At 39.9% G+C, this 15,692-nt stretch overlaps 2 protein-coding genes across 4 annotated transcripts in view; one reads left to right on the top strand and one right to left on the bottom strand.

The window, feature by feature from the left end:
* Positions 1 to 6,101, bottom strand: part of LOC148850798 (GTP-binding protein, HflX) — a 31,823-nt gene extending 25,722 nt beyond the window's left edge. For 2 of the 3 annotated variants that reach the window (XR_016099103.1, XM_088944177.1), the window contains exons 1-2: positions 5,579 to 6,064; positions 5,075 to 5,217 (exon numbers count right to left, since the gene is read on the bottom strand). Coding sequence is in view for 2 of the 3 variants with exons in the window: in XM_088944177.1 (XP_088800303.1) it covers positions 5,075 to 5,217; positions 5,579 to 5,953 (518 nt within the window). In the remaining variant the exon portion in view is untranslated. Of the gene's footprint in view, positions 1 to 5,074; positions 5,218 to 5,578 lie in introns of all 3 variants that reach the window. The other variant, XM_088944176.1, reaches the window with a different exon arrangement.
* A 158-nt stretch (positions 6,102 to 6,259) lies between these two features.
* Positions 6,260 to 7,395, top strand: LOC148850797 (Ribosomal protein L12 family protein). Its single transcript, XM_088944179.1, has one exon. The coding sequence runs from the start codon at positions 6,469 to 6,471 to the stop codon at positions 7,153 to 7,155; it is 687 nt and encodes a 228-aa protein (XP_088800305.1). The 5' UTR covers positions 6,260 to 6,468; the 3' UTR covers positions 7,156 to 7,395.
* Positions 7,396 to 15,692: the final 8,297 nt, after the last annotated feature.

Genomic DNA, 15,692 nt, shown 5'->3' with positions numbered 1-15,692 from the left:
CAAAATTCTTTCTTCGTCTCCCATTTGCCAAATCATGGAAGAATCTAGTGTTCCCATCTCCATCCTTAATCCACTTGTGTCTAGATTTTTGTCTCCAACTGATTTCTTCCCTCAATAACACTTCTTCCAACTCCTTTTTTAATTGTCTCCTTAACACTTTTTCCTCCTCGGTCAGCCCATTGTGAGATTCCTTTACATCCAAATTCTCTATTCGAGAGATTGGGCCCAATTTTTGCTCCTCAATTCTACCAAACTGATCTCTATTCCACTCTTTTATTTTGGCTCTCAACCTTTTTAATTTCTTATGGAACTTGATCCCCTTCCATCTTACCCCCCTCTCCTCCTCACCCCACCACTCCTCCACTTTTTTCACAAAATCTGGATGGGTAAGTCACATATTTTCGAATCTAAAAGGTTTGGGTCCTTAGGAAAAGACTTAGTTCCTATTTGGATAGGACAGTGATCAGAGGTGACCTTGGGTAATGCCCTAGCAACCAAGTTTTCCAAACTATTCTCCCAAGCAAGGTTAAAAAGGAATCTATCCAACTTCAAGCACAAAGGGGTTTCCTAAAGGTTGGACCAAGTGTAACTGGCTTGCAACAGAGGTATTTCCTTCAGTTCACAATCTTCAATAAAACCATTAAATTTCCTCATGCTTTTTGAGATTACCTGTTGGGGATTACTAGTTTCATCAAAGAATCTAATGACGTTAAAATCCCCGCCCAGGCACCAAGGACCATCCCATAGCCCCTTGATTGCATATAGTTCCTCCCACATCTCATTCCTCCCTCTATAGGAATTAGGGCCATAACATTGGTTAAGACCCATACACACCCATTTTCTACATTCTTGCACTTAATAGAAACTGGGAATCTGCCTATCAATTTTTCCACTACTTCCACCACATCCTCCCTCCACAGTGTTGCAATCCCCCTCGAGGCTCCCCAAGAAGGAGACGAGCTCCAACCTAAACCTCTAGATCTCCAAAAACTCCTAACCCATCTCCCAACTAATTCCATCAGTTTGGATTCTTGTAACAGCACAATATCAGGTTTTTCCCTTTGGAGTAGGTCTTTGATCGCCCTTCTCTTCCTTGCACTCCCTAACCCTCTTACATTCCAGCTAATAATTTTCATTGATACAAAATAGCAAAGGAACCCAATAAGAGGCCATATTCTCCTCATTTTAGGCCCTTCCTCCTATCCCCTCTACCACTGAATTCTAAATCCCCCTCAAATGTTTGAAATTAGCCTTTCCACTTCAGATTATTTTTCTTATTTGTTCCTCTTTTCCCCCCCTTCCCAATTTCTCCATCCTTTCTAGCCAATGTTTGAGAAAGAATTTTACCCTTCTCACACTTATTTTGGCTACAACATCTTTCTACGAGTCCTTCCTTTTTATTTTGTTCCTCCCCCTTATTTTGTTCCTCCCGCTTACTCCTTCCACTATCACCCTCTCTCTTGCATCAGAAACTCCTGGATGGGAAGCTGGGATATCTGTTACAGGCATAACAAACAAGTTAGTACCTAAAACAGAATTGACACCCATACCTGAAAGAACGGGGTAGGACTAGAATCACCGGAAATGACTTGCTGACAGTCGGCAAATGGTTTTAAAGCCTTTCCCCTTTTTGGACAAGGTTGTGAAGTAGACATAGTGAAAGAATCACTTCCTGACGACCTACCCACTTGGAAAACCTTTCTCTGTGTTTCCGACACTAGAATACCCGCATCCATCCTCACGATCGATTCTTGTCCCTCTCCACCAACATCCTGTAATTCATTAGACTCAGGGTCAGCTCCCTCGACGAAGGGAGGAGGAGTTTTCACAGCTTTAGAACCAATTTCTTCACCATTCCTAGTCTTCTCGCCATCTGCCTCTTCAGTCTCTTCCTCTAAAAACAACAACTCTGTATACAAATTTTCTGTTTCAAGAAGATCATTGTTGCTTTTCGGAGACAAACTTCCCAGACTTAGCGTTTCGTCTCTATCAGAATTGTCATTGCTGTTTTGTTCACTCAACCAATCTTCAAGCCCTATTATGTTCTCATCACTAGGCTTCAGGTATCTCCGGTTGCGCCTATCTGGTGAGAGACGATTTGCCAGGTTGGAAGGGACCCACTGTAGAGAGCCTCGAGACTGCGAGTCTTGAGACATTTTTGCGCCTGATCTATTCGGTCGAGAGGAAGGGTTCGGGGTTGAAGAAGATAGATGCTTTATCTCGTCTATCAGCTCATCCCTCCTCCCAGTCACGTGCTTACTTAACGTGTCCCTCAACCCATCTGTCTTATAATGAGCCTTGGGCTCAAGACTATAGGAGCCCAACTCCTTTACTTGAGAAGCCTTCTCCGGCCCACCATAAAAGGGATCCACTCGATCGGGCCCTTCTTTTCGTCCCACGTGACCACTTAAAAAGTCACGCCCCCCTGTTTTAATGGTCGAACCAGCAACCTTCCCTGTCTGAAATTGCTAGTTCAGCCTTCTCCCTTTCAACACTAGAAGCTTTTTGTCTTTTTCCCATGACACCACCTGCGCAAAGGATCTGCCATTTGTCATAACCTCTTCTTGCTTTCTCCAGGTTTGACCTTCCAACTGCCCCAAACCTTTTTGGCTTCCCAGAATTTGTTGGCCCTTTTTAGTGAAACATCCCTTCCCATTTGAATTACCCAATCTCACAAGTCCACGCAGTGCTTCTTCTTCCTCCTTCTCCCCTCCTTCCACAGCCCTGCTTCAATGGAGGAAGCTAACCACACAGAGACAAAGCTCCCCTTTGTTCGTACCTCTACCTTCGTGGAATTTCTTCTGGCTTCACACCAGTTAGCAGGATTGCTACTGAATAGAGATCGCCCCAGAAAGCACCTTTCAAGATTCCTCCACACAACACGGCTATAGACTCTGCTATTTCTTGTTTCCATAGATGGAATGGCAAGCCCATTACACGCACCACCACACCATCTTCAACAAAAAAAATCCTTGGAGTTGGATGTTGGATTCCATTTGAAGACTGTGTATGATCCGAACTCAGCCTGAACATTGATAGCTAATATTTCCAAAACATTCTCTAATGGATCTAGGATGGCTTTACAGTTATTGAAGGGGGTTACTATGAAAACACTCTTCAACTTCAACCTGGTTGCCAGTAAGTCAGCTACCCTCCTCCAATCATTAACCTTTTCCTTGGCTTGTATCACAAACTTACTATCCCACTCCTCTCTCTCTAGACCTCCCACCATTCTACAATGGCCTTTTGTTTTTGCCATGACCATTGGCCCTTGTTGTACCCTATTGTTACTGAGATAAGCCTTCTCCTCCCTTATGGAGGTTTTTTTTCTCATTCGCTACTCTTTGAGCTAAGAACTCTTTGAGCAACCAGTCAACTTCCCCCCAGCCTTGGTTCTGTTTTCCTACTGGTAGACACACCAGTTGCCTTTGTCCCTTACCAAAAAATTCAGCCAAAGCTATGAAGAACCCCTTTCTATTCCTCTTATATTCAACAACATATCTTCTCCCTTCTAGTGTACTAAAATCCTACCAATTTATCTGCTTACCTTTTGAACAGGCTCCAGCTATGAACTTTCTTAGCCACTCGATCACTTCTAATCCTTCTAGCAATATTGTACCCTTTTTCGCTTCCCTTACCTTCAGGATTACCTTCCCCTTGATTCTTATCTCTTCAAACAGGAGATTTTTTGCTTCTATCTTCAAAGATCTCCTCCACTGACCTGCTTGCACGAACTCCATGTGCTTTGCTTCAATCTTCAAACCCAAGCCCCTTTACAAACCCCCAAAGTTGGAGTGGAGTCGAGAATCTGAATCATCTCCATGCAGATTTAGATCCAAGAGATTCTGAGACATTGAGATGTTTCAAGGAGAAAAATGGGAAGAGAAGAGAAGAAAGAATGAAGACTTTTTTTGTTTATTACATACATAAAAAAAAAAAACTAGAGAAACTTTTGCTAGCATTGCATGTGGAACCAGATGGGTATCAAGAAAATTTAAGATTATTTAGCTAGAGCTAAGGCAGAAAGTGCCTTTTTGTATGGTGACAACTATTTACTTACGAAATTTTCATTGGAAAAATTGCACATGTCCATACAATGGTGTACATACACATTTATTTTTACATATATTAATACACATAGCAATTAATGTTACTTAAAAAAAAAGGATTTGTGGATTAGAACAAGGATTAGAAGAGGATGGGTACTCATAAAATAAAAAGAGGATGGGTAATAGGTCATGGTAACAGTATATAACCAACCAAGCATTTTAAAGTGAAATGGCATAAAATGCTCATAAACTCAATGTTCATATTTTGCAAAGTAAGCAGGAATGAGACACTGACATAGAGAGAGAATGATAATATACTGATACAGTAATTATGAACAATGTTAGGACAACAAACATGCATGTCATGCAGGGTAAGGCAAATCCTAACCCTTTGAGAAGTTGTGTGGCATGTTTGAAAGGACTATTCTGAATTGGGCTTCCATCTTAAGGTTGTTTCGGGATTTGAAGTATAATCAATTTACTGATCATTGGGATCACATCTTATAGGATGATAGTTTTGTAATGCTCGCTGGAACTATTTAGTTGCATGCTTTACGTATCCTTGTATTGGGCTGTAGAGGAAATCTCTCCCTCTACAGCCTCTTCTCTTCCAATATCTAATAAATTTACTGCCTTTCAAAAAACAAGAAGATGAAGAAAACAAAGAAGTCCCACTTAGCGTAGGAGCAAGACAGAACCATCTTCACATCTTAACTGCACTTTTACAGAAGAAAATAATATAGATGACCAAAGATTGCAAATCCTTAAAACAGGAAGAGGCCCACAAACAACTTAAAACCATTAAGAAACTTACATGATCTTGTGCAAGTTTCTTGCAATGCAATTCAAATTGAAACCTAGAATCAAAGCAGGAAGTTATAAAGGGCCAAATAGAAAGTCCAGAGTTCTTTCATGCATTCATTCTACTTATGTGCACTTGCGTAACTCTGATAGCTCTGAGATCAGATTGAACATAATCGGCTCTTCATTTCATGGAATCAAATTAATGTACTGAAATTACTCACTTCTGATAAGTAGAATCAACAACCATAAGTCCTGCAGTATCAGCTAACTGGGCTAGCTCCTTGAGTGATTCCTCTATGCCAAAAGTATCATCTTGATCACCTTTGCGTTCAACGCCAACAAGATAAGCTTTTTCTTCAAATACCTAAAAAGTAAAGATCGAAAAAATTAATTCTTTGCCAATTAAAGGTAAAAAAAAATTGGGTTGGTTCTGAACTTTTGATCTACCCAGATTCACCAAAAGTAAATATATTTCTATCTTTTCAAAGCACAGTAGGGAGTTATATAAAACATTAGCGAAGTGATAAAATTGTTCTTGAATTTAGGATATTCGGCTCAATTACAGCATTCTTATAGGTTGAGTTGATATTTCGATTAAGAATTAAGACAGAAATGCGCAGAGCGAGTAGAACAAGTTCTTCTGATTCCGAATTCTAAAGAAATCATTGATAATTGAAATCTTAAATAAGAACTACTGCGAGAGAAAGAGAGAGATGAGGGTTGACCTCTCGCCCGTTGCGCAACTTGAACCTACTTCTGAAGTTGTCATCATCTTCGCTCTTCTTAGAGTCCCTTTTAGGAGGTGGCCTATATGAAGTTAGGTTATTCTCTGACTCTGTGAACTCTGCAACTCCATTACTGTTAATAGCTCCATCGACCTCCTCTTCTTTAGCATCAGCGACTGTTGGGTTCTTTTGCAAGAAACCACTCTCAGCAGATTCGACATCGAGGACTTCGATTTCTTCTCTGAGAGCTCTGAGTGTTGGAATGGATGTTTTCCGAATAGAAAACCTAGTTTTAACTAAATTTGGAGTCCATGGAAGAGCGGTATTGGGGATTACAGTTGGAGGAAGGATAATGGAACGCCAGCATGTGCTCATGATAGTGTTTTCAACTTTTCCAGTTTTCTCTTCTCAAGTTTCGTTCCGCCGTTCCGGTTCTGAACTTAGAAATCTCTCTACCTGTGTGAGCATGCATCCCATGTTGTTTCTTGATGGAACCGTAGAAACGGTCCGTGCTTAATTCGCCACGTGTCTCAACTTTCGTTGTGTATAAAAGCTCCGATCTCAAACGGTTAAACCTAAACGGGTAATCGGATTTTCTGTCGGTTACACAACTCAAGGTTCAAATCCGAAATCTCGAAATGATCCGTTTTCTATATTCTGATTTTTCGATATAGAGAAATACAATATAACAATGCTGTTTTTTTTGGTAGTGTAGGGTTTTAGGTTTATACTTGCTGGTTTTAGTGAAAGTTGAATCTAAAAGAAGTTCGATCTTCACTATTCAGAGCTGCAAGTCTCTGCAATGTTATGGTGTTTGTGGCTTTAGGATTACGAGTCCACTTCTACAGAAAGAAGGTATCACACGGTCTGTAAAGCTTCTGCGTAATCAAATGATGAGGCATCTTCAATCCATTTGGTCGTCATTGGCGGGTCGTAGTCGCTCCAGAATCGCTTCTCGAAACCCTAGTTTTGATTACCAGACATTGGAAAACCTCAATAATTCTGGGTTTAATCGATCGAAAACTTTGAACTTCTCATCTTATTCGTTTTCAGATCTCTTTCGTAGGCGAGAAATCATTACTCCGAACGATCAGTCATGGAATCTTTCGAGTTTTGTGCGTGAATATTGTTCGACCGAACAAGAATCAAAGGTGGCTCCGACTGAGAGGGTTTCTGCTATCGTCGATGAGATCTCTGGTCTTACTTTGCTCGAAGTTGCTGATCTTACCGAGGTTTTGAGACAGAAACTCGGTGTGAGTGAAATGCCCATCATGACTATGATGATGCCGGGAATGGCATTTGGAGTTAAAGGTTCGGCGAAGGGAGGTGGAGCCTCAAAAGGTGAGGAGAAGAAGGCGGAGAAGACTTCTTTTGATTTGAAGCTCGAGGGTTATGATGCTGCTGCTAAGATTAAAATCATCAAGGAAGTTAGAACTTTTACTGATTTGGGTCTCAAGGAAGCTAAGGATTTGGTGGAGAAGGCTCCCACCTTATTGAAGAAAGGTGTGCCGAAAGAAGAGGCGGAGAAGATCATTGAGAAGATGAAGGAGGTCGGCGCGAAAGTTGTCATGGAATAAAAGGTAGCTTTGTTTGTTGTATTTTTTGGTTCCTCCGATGAGCTGAACCTGAATTGGGGTACGAGGTGAAGGAAATGATTCTAGGGTAGTCTGGATACATTTTACTTCAATTTTGTCCTCAAACAAATAGTTCAAAATTATACAGGAGCATTTCCAAATAATCCTTCTAAACTCATTGACTTGGAGTTTTCCAAGAGCGCTTACATAAAAGATGAAGGATTTTGGTTGATTTTCTTCTCATTATGATTGTTTTTTGAACACATTGCATAACTAGGATTTTTTACATTTATATGTACTTCTGTACTTCGAGCTGTCTAGCCAAACCATGTTGTGTTTCAACACTGAACTGTTGCCTACTCTGAAAGAATATTTGGGTTTTTAAAAACTGGAAGAAGATATTTATTTTTTCTTATTTTCGATAAGATGGTATAGGGTAGTATTGTATTGATGAATATCAAAAGGGCAAAATTTAAAGCTACAAAATCTCTACATGGTCAAAGATCCCAGTAACCTCTATACATCAAAAGAAAACCTGAAAATAATTTCCACCTGTTTGTCCCTTGAAATGGTTGAATGGAAAACCTTCAAACTCCTTGATAATCAACACCCACCGGCCCAGCCAACCAAAATTCTTTTGGTCTTGCCTATAAGATATAGGTTGTAAGGCCGTAATCTATTTAAGATTTGTGAAGCCCTTTCTTTCCAATTGAACCAGCAAACTGTGAAGGGAAGGACATTCTATAAAATAGATCCTCTGTGACAAAATCCCATGACTGATCATGCAGCAATCAGCATTGATAGATTTCTCATCAGTACCCAAGATCCCATAAATAGTTGTAAAAACCAACCCAAGATCCCATAAACAGTTGTAAAAACCAAAAAAAAAAAAAGAATCCACATATAAAGAGAAAAAAACTACGGTGTCTAAGCAAGTTGGGTATTGTTTCATCATCATCTTTTGCATAAGTAGCATGTTTTTTCAAGAGAAAAAACTACTGTGTAAAACCAACCCAAGATCCCATAAACGGTTGTAAAAACCAAAAAAAAAAAAAAAAGAATCCACATATGAAGAGAAAAAACTAGTGTCTAAGCAAGTTGGGTATTGTTTCATCATCATCTTTTGCATAAGCAGCATGTTTTCCTCTGGATATGAGGTGATTAATGATAAGGATCTTATTAAGGGTTGTAACTGTCTTTAGTAGTGAACAAGTGGTGCTTTATGTTGGTTCCTGTATAGGAGAGACAATTACTATGCAATTTCTTGCTGTTGTATATGGCATTTTAAATGCATTTCTATTGCTGAAGATTTCAGTTAGTTCTAGAAGTAGCTTCTTCACATTTATTATTGATTTATGCTTACATTTATCCCAACTAACTAAACATTTTTCTTGTTCAGTTTCTTACCATTAATCCACTTCTTTATTTGTATTAATTAATGATTCTATTATTACACACATATTTAAAAAAGTTTAATCCCTCTCTCTATCTACCTATCTATCTATACTTGTAAACAAAAGAATACATACTAAAGTTGCCCCGTAAGCCTTAAAATTCAGAGCTTCATGATAAAATGAGTTAAAGCAAAATTTAAACTCATAAAAAATGTAAATGGTTGTAATAGATCAACCAAATAATCTATTACACAATTAACACAAACAAAAACTAATATTGAACTTCATATTTGAAATGAATATTGAACTGGCTCAATGTAGTAATCATGTAAGTTAGGTGTGCAATAACATAGTGCTGGTATTTTTCATCAGGGAATATGTCAATTCCAATAAAATTTCATGTTGCTACCCATGGAAGTGGAAATGGAAACATGTCATGAAAAGGGTTGTTTGACTCCAAAAGGGTCGTTAACTTGTGCCTCTTTCTTTAAATCCCTATGCTCTAGTTCTTCTCCTTGGGCATTCCTAGTTAAAGAAGTTTGGTCCAGGCATATTCCCCCAAAAATAGCTATCTTTTGTTAGGAAGTTTACTATGGTAAAATCAATACGATGGATAACCTGCAGAAGAAAAGACCTTTCTTGTGTTTATCCCCTAACTAGTGTACTTTGTGCAAAGCACAAAATGAGGATTGTTACCACTTATTGATTTCCTGTCCTTTTGTTGCAGCCATTTGGAATTGGGTATTTGATTTGTTTGAGTGCAGGTGGAACTTGCTAGCTGAGGTAAAATTGTTGTTTCCTCCATCTACCTTTGTGTGGACCACAAAAAGAGGGAGAATTATGTTAAAGTGTATAAAAGCAACTCTCTTATGGACTATTTGGAAAGAGAGAAATTCCAGAATTTTTTAGGTGAAGGAAAGAACCATTCTTGAGGTCAAGGAGTGTATTTTGACAAGGACTATTTTTGTGGCTAAAATCCTTAAAGCTCTTTGAAAATTACTCCTTCGATGATATAATGAGGAATCGGTCTACAGTTGCCCTAACTTCTTCTAAGAAACCTAGAAGATGGTTTTGCTAAGCTGAACTTTGATGGGAGTAGTCAGGGTAATACAGGACTGTTTGGTATTGGTAGTGTATTGAGAAGTGAGAACAGTAACATCCTTGCCCTTTTTTCAGCACCGGTGGGAATAAGAGACTTTGCGAGGGCTGAACTCCTAGCTGTGACGGGGATGCAAATTGCTTATCAACTTGGAGTGTAGATAAAGGAGATTCCAATGTGGTAGTAGGATGGTTGGCTGATCCAGGTACTGTCACTTGGGACTTTAAGGATATTTCAAAAAAGGTTAAATGGCTTTTAAGGGATATGGCAATTAGATTTCAGTGAGCGAGTAGAACGGCTAATGCCTTGGCTGATTATCTTGCTAAACAAGGGGCTACTTGGGTCTCTTTGTATTGGGCTTCTCTGTAATTTTCTTTGTCCTTTGTTCAGTTTATTAACTAAAGGGTGGATGGTATCCTCCATCTCCCCTCCTTAAAGGGGAGGTAGCATCTCATGCCTCTCCCTAAAATGTACTCTCTTTAGCTATGAATTAATAAATTTTACAATTCATTGATAAAAAAATATATGTTGTGAAAACTATCTCATGTACTCCACATAGTGTTGGTAGTGTTCATTTTGGTTCCAATAAAATTTTGTGTTTCTACCCATGGAAAAATAACTATGTCGTGGAAATATTAGGGAAATTAGGGACATTTTAAACCATAATAAGACTTGCTAATGGGTCGGTCACTAAACCTACTGAAGGTACATGGTTGCTCATTTTATGGGACACAAACATGATTCAAGTTTTAGATCATTTTATAGGATAATACTTTATGCCCTATGAAAAAATGTTACTGGTGTTGTGAATTGGCAATTGTCCAGACTTATAAAAAATGGCAATTATCTGGTGTCTATGGTCCTACAAATGGAAAATCATATGCAGAGTTTGTGGAGGGAGTTGGAGATCTCTTTTAGTTGGAGTGCTCCATGGTGTGTCAATGTCAATGGAGATTGCAACATTATTGGATTTGCTTTGAGAAAAGAGGAGGTACAAGGATAACCAACATTGGATAATGGCCTTTATGGCCCCTCATTACTGAAGTTGGATTGATTATTGATAAACAATAGTTGGGAGGATGCACTTCCGATTATAACTCAAAATGCCCTTGTGAGATTGACATTTGGATCATGTACCAATTCTTCAAATGGGTACTACTCAAAGGAAGCCATATCCATTCAGTATGAAGAAGATGCTCATTGAGGTCCCATGTTTCTTGGAAATAATTGAGGAATAGTGGTTAGGTCATCAAAATTGTTGAGCCTCAGGGGGTCCAAAGTTATAGGTCAATCCAATAATTGAGAGATTTAGGTGCAAGTAGACAGGGTTGAAGAGAGGATTACTTGTCAAAAGAAGGTAAATAAACACTAATCTATGATGCCAAGAAGGTATGATACAGGGAGAGCTTTGACCAATCAAAATAGCCAATGAACTTTGATGATGCCACCTGATTGATTACGTCTTTTATGATATTGGTTGATTGGTTTTAAGTTCTTTCTATATCATAGTCGAACTCTAAACATTATTATGAATGGTTGTATAGGATTCACATGGCTGATCCCATATAGATGGGACAAGGCTTAGATGATTATGATGAGCTTGGTTGCAAAAAAAAAAAAAGGAAAAGCTTGAGATTCTTTGTGGAAAAGTGGCATGGAAGTAGTTCAAAAGAGAACAAGCGGGGTAGGTTCATCCTTCAACTAAAACCAAAATGAAAAGGGCAGAGTTTTCATCCTTCAACTGAAAGAGAACAAGTGGAGTAGGTTCATCCACTTGAGTAGTTGGGAAAAAAATTATAAGTCGAGAAACATATGCTTACTTGAAGAGCCATCTAGTGGAGACTGGAAGCAACTCGAAAGACTGCCAGAGAGCGACCATTTTGAGAAGCCTAAGTTCTTTCCCAAACGAACTAGCTTTTGGCCTCCTAAAATGAGAAGCCAAAAAAGCAAGGTGGGCCAAGCCTCTCTCGACAGCCCCGCTCAAAATTCAAATCGTCTCCAGAAAGTGGGTCGTTCTAACAAGACCCACTAGTTAGGGGCTCCAAACCCACTTCAAGTTTTGGGCCAGAATCTTTCTAGAGCCCATTCGCCAGGAATGAGAGAAGGCCCACACGGCTCAAGTCCACCTAAGACCCCAACTTTCTTAACTGAGCCTATCCCTGAAACTCCTCCTAGCTTGGGAAGACACAAACTCCTCCTCAATCTTTGAATCAGAGGACACCGATGGAGTTGAAGATTCGAGCTCTTATGTGACGAAGGCCAAACCAGATCCTAGGGAGGTGGCGTTCTAAAGGGCCAAAGACCTGTTCACTGGTAAGAAAGTTTGGGGAAGTGTAGAACTGTTCAAACAGACTCATCTGGTCAACCCTAATCGATTGTGAGCCAGCAAGCCTAGAGAGAGATTGAGGACGGGACTCACATTCCTTTTCCAGAGTTTCCCCTTCTCCTTCCTCTTCGTTGCCTTTCAATATTCTTGTTTCTTCTTCTAACCTTGGATCTCACTTTTTTCCCCTTCTTGTATTCCAAGTTCGAACGGAGAGCTTTCCCGATCGAGCATTAACCCAAACTACCAAGAAAAGTCAGAAAATGGGCATCACAGTAAGGACAGACATGCAAGGAATGTTATCTTGGAAGAAGGCATAACCGATATGGCTAGGAATTTGGGATAAGCAAAGAAATGGGAATTCCTCACAATTGGACTCCAAAAAATGGGAGCCGTGGAAATCAGAAGGTTAAGTTTGTGAACAGAAGAAAGAGGAACTGTAAAAGGGAATTGAAGAGACTTCAATGGGGATTGACAGATCAAAAGACAACAGGGCCTAGGGCAGATAAGGGAAAATCAACGATTGGAGTTCAATGAAGTTGTTAACCTGGAACATCAGAGGGTTGGGAGGTCAGCTAAAATGAAGTTTGGTAAAAGACACCCTGAGAAGAGAAAGACCAAATATAGTCATCCTACAAGAAACAAAAAAAAAAAAAAAGAAGTGGACAGAAAACTTCTGAGAGCAATTTGGGGAATTCATGGAAAGAAATGGGTTGTTCTTCCTGCTCTAGGCACCTCAGGGGGAATCTTCCTAGCTTGGAACGAAGAGGAGGTGTCGGGCATTGAGATAGATAAAGGAGAGTTCTCAATCTCCATACTCTTTACTAATAAAAATGATGGTTTCAGCTGGATTATGACTGGAGTATATGGACCAAATGTTCCTGCAGATAGACAAAAACTTTGGGAAGAGTTGGACTCTCTGCACGAGTTTAATGAGCACCCTTGGGTCCTAGGAGGTGGTTCTCCCAAGAAAATTCAAACAGAAGATTAGTAACTAGAAGCATGAGGGATTTCTCCAGTTTTATCTTGAGGCATAACCTTTGTGACCTCCCTCTCCACAACGGCCAATTCACTTGGTCAAAACTACAAGAGAACTTAATAAGCTGCAGACTGGATAGGTTTCTAGTAACTTCAGATTGGGCAGAACACTTTCCTAATCTTCTCCAAGAAATCAGACCTCACTGCACCTCAGATCACTGGCCATTAGTCCTGAGAACAGACCTGGTTCTGAAAGGTAAATCCCCATTCAGACTGGAAAAAGTGTGCACTTTGCATAAGGATTTTCACAAAAATGTGGCTTCTTGGTGGGAGGAATGTAGTAGAGTCAAAGGCTGGACTGGTTACAGATTAATGCAAAAATTGAAATTCCTAAAAAGAAAATTGAAATCCTGGGGGAGAAAAGAATTCAAATCTTTTACAGAGGAAAAAAGTGCTATCCTTTTGGAGTTGGAAGAACTAGACAAAAAAAGGAGCAATTAGGAACTCTGGACAGAGAAGGAAGAAGTAGGAGAGAAGGTCTAAGGAGTTCTTGGGAAAAGGTGATCAGAAAAGAAGAAATCTATTGGAGGCAAAGGTCAAGGGCCAGCTGGTTAAAGGAAGGAGGCAATAACTCAAAATTTTTCCACAGTTACGGGTTGGGAAGGCATAGGAAAAACTTCATCTCAAAAATCAAGGTGGATCAAAGGGAGGGGGAAGATGCAGATGAAATTGCAGAGGCCGGCCTTAACCACTTCAAAAAGTTGTACTCTAAGGAGAGCGTCAGAAAGTTTACTTTAAGAAGTTGGAGCGGACCAACTCTAGCAGAAGATAAGAGGTCTTGGCTTGAAAGAGATTTTGAGGAGCAAGGAATAAGGGAAGCAGTCTTTGATATGGATGGAGATAGAGCCCATGGGCCCGATGGTTTCCCCATTTTCTTCTTTCAGATTTGTTGGGATGTTGTAAGAGATGATCTTCTGGAGGTTTTCAAGGATTTCCACTCCTCAGCTGTTGTAAACAAAGGAAACAACTCTACCTTTATCTGCCTCATCCCAAAGAAAGATGGTGTCTTGGAAGTGAAAGACTTCAGACCAATAAGTTTAGTAGGGAGTGCGTACAAAATTCTGGCAAAAGTTTTAGCAAAAAGACTTGGAGAAGTCCTAAGAGAGCTTGTTTCTCCAAATCAGTTTGCCTTTGTAAAAGGAAGACAAATCGTGGACAGCATCTTAATAGTAAATGAAATTGTTGAAGATAGAAGGAAGAGTGGAAGGTCAGGCCTCTTTATGAAACTAGATCATGAGAAAGCTTACAACAAAGTAGACTAGGACTGACTTCTCCAAGTTCTGAAATTGAGGGGCTTTGGCATGAAATGGATGTAGTGGATGAAGGGCTGTATAAGTTCAACGTGGTTCTCAGTCATGGTAAATGGAGAGGCCAAAGGTTACTTCAATGCAAGTAGAGGCTCTGACAGGGCTGTCCTCTATCCCTTTCCTTTGCACTCTGGTAATGGATGTTTTTAGCCAGCTAGTGGAAAAAGCCAAAAGCCTGAATTTAATTAAAGGTTTTCAGGTAGGAAGAGATACTCTTAATGTCTCCCATTTCCAGTTTGCAGATGATGTCATCCTTTTTTTTGGAAGCTAAGGAGAATATTAATAATGTGAAAAGAGTGCTGCATTGTTTTGAATTAGTCACTGGCTTGAGGGTAAATTACTCAAAAAAGCAGCCTAGCGACTATAAGCCAAATTGAAGAAACCCTCTTGGATAGCTTCAAGGAAACTCTGAATTGCTGAATGGAAAATTCCCCCGTCTTATTTGGGCCTGCCTCTTGGTGGGAATCCAAAAAGTCCAAGCTTCTGGGAGCCAGTGGTGGAAAAATGTGAAAAGAAGTTAGCCACTTGGAAACGTTGTTACCTATCAAAAGGGGGCAGACTTACCCTCATCAAGGCTTCCCTTGCAAATCTGCAATGTTTCATATCCCTACCAAGGTCAGGTCACATATTGAGAAACTTCAAAGAGATTTTCTTTGGGAAGGTGGAGGTGAAAAAAAAAGACATCTAGTAAAGTGGAGTCGAGTCTGCAAGCCTAAAGAGGTTGGAGGGTTGGGAATTGGATACCTAAAAGAGAAGAACAATGCTCTACTCAGGAAATGATTGTGGAGATTCTCCATTGAAATGAATTCTCTTTGGGTAGCTGTCATCACCAGCAAGTATGGGACTATGGGTTAAATGCAAACGGTTGGGACTGCAATCTCCGCTCAAGCCAATTAGTTTCCTCAAATCCTTGGAAAGGCATCACATCTATTCACAACATCTTTTTTTCTTTCATAAGATTTAGAGTGGGTAATGGTACCAGAATAAAGTTTTGGACAGACCTGTGGTGGGGCAATTCCACTCTAGCGGAATCTTATCCTAGAATTTTCAACCTCACCCTAAACAAAGAAGCAACCATCTCTCAGTGTCTCCCCACTTCTCCCGATGAAAACAACATAAATTTGAGCCTTAGAAGACCCTTAAGGGACTTGGAGATTAGAGAGATAACTGATCTCCTCCACTCTCTCAGAGAAGCCTACATTTCCCCAAACTCCCAAGATTCCCGTGTCTGGAAACCCCACCCTGTTGGTGAGTTCTCTTCCAAATCTTTCCTTGAGGCTCTGGTTGCAAGAGACTGGGATTGTTTCTTCCCTTTCAAGAAGATCTGGTGTAAGTTTGTTCCCTCAAGAGTGTTTTTTTTTTTTTGTTTGGGAGGCCTG

This window comes from Nelumbo lutea, chromosome 5 (assembly GCF_056320005.1).
Source record: "Nelumbo lutea isolate HS-2025 chromosome 5, American lotus-T2T, whole genome shotgun sequence".
Lineage (NCBI taxonomy): Eukaryota > Viridiplantae > Streptophyta > Magnoliopsida > Proteales > Nelumbonaceae > Nelumbo > Nelumbo lutea.
The sequence above is the reverse complement of the archived record's forward strand: the minus strand, read 5'-3'. Positions and strand labels throughout refer to the sequence as shown.

Bases quoted from the DNA above. Each gene is read 5' to 3' on its own strand.
- LOC148850797 (XM_088944179.1), top strand. From the start codon at position 6,469: ATGATGAGGCATCTTCAATCCATTTGGTCGTCATTGGCGGGTCGTAGT.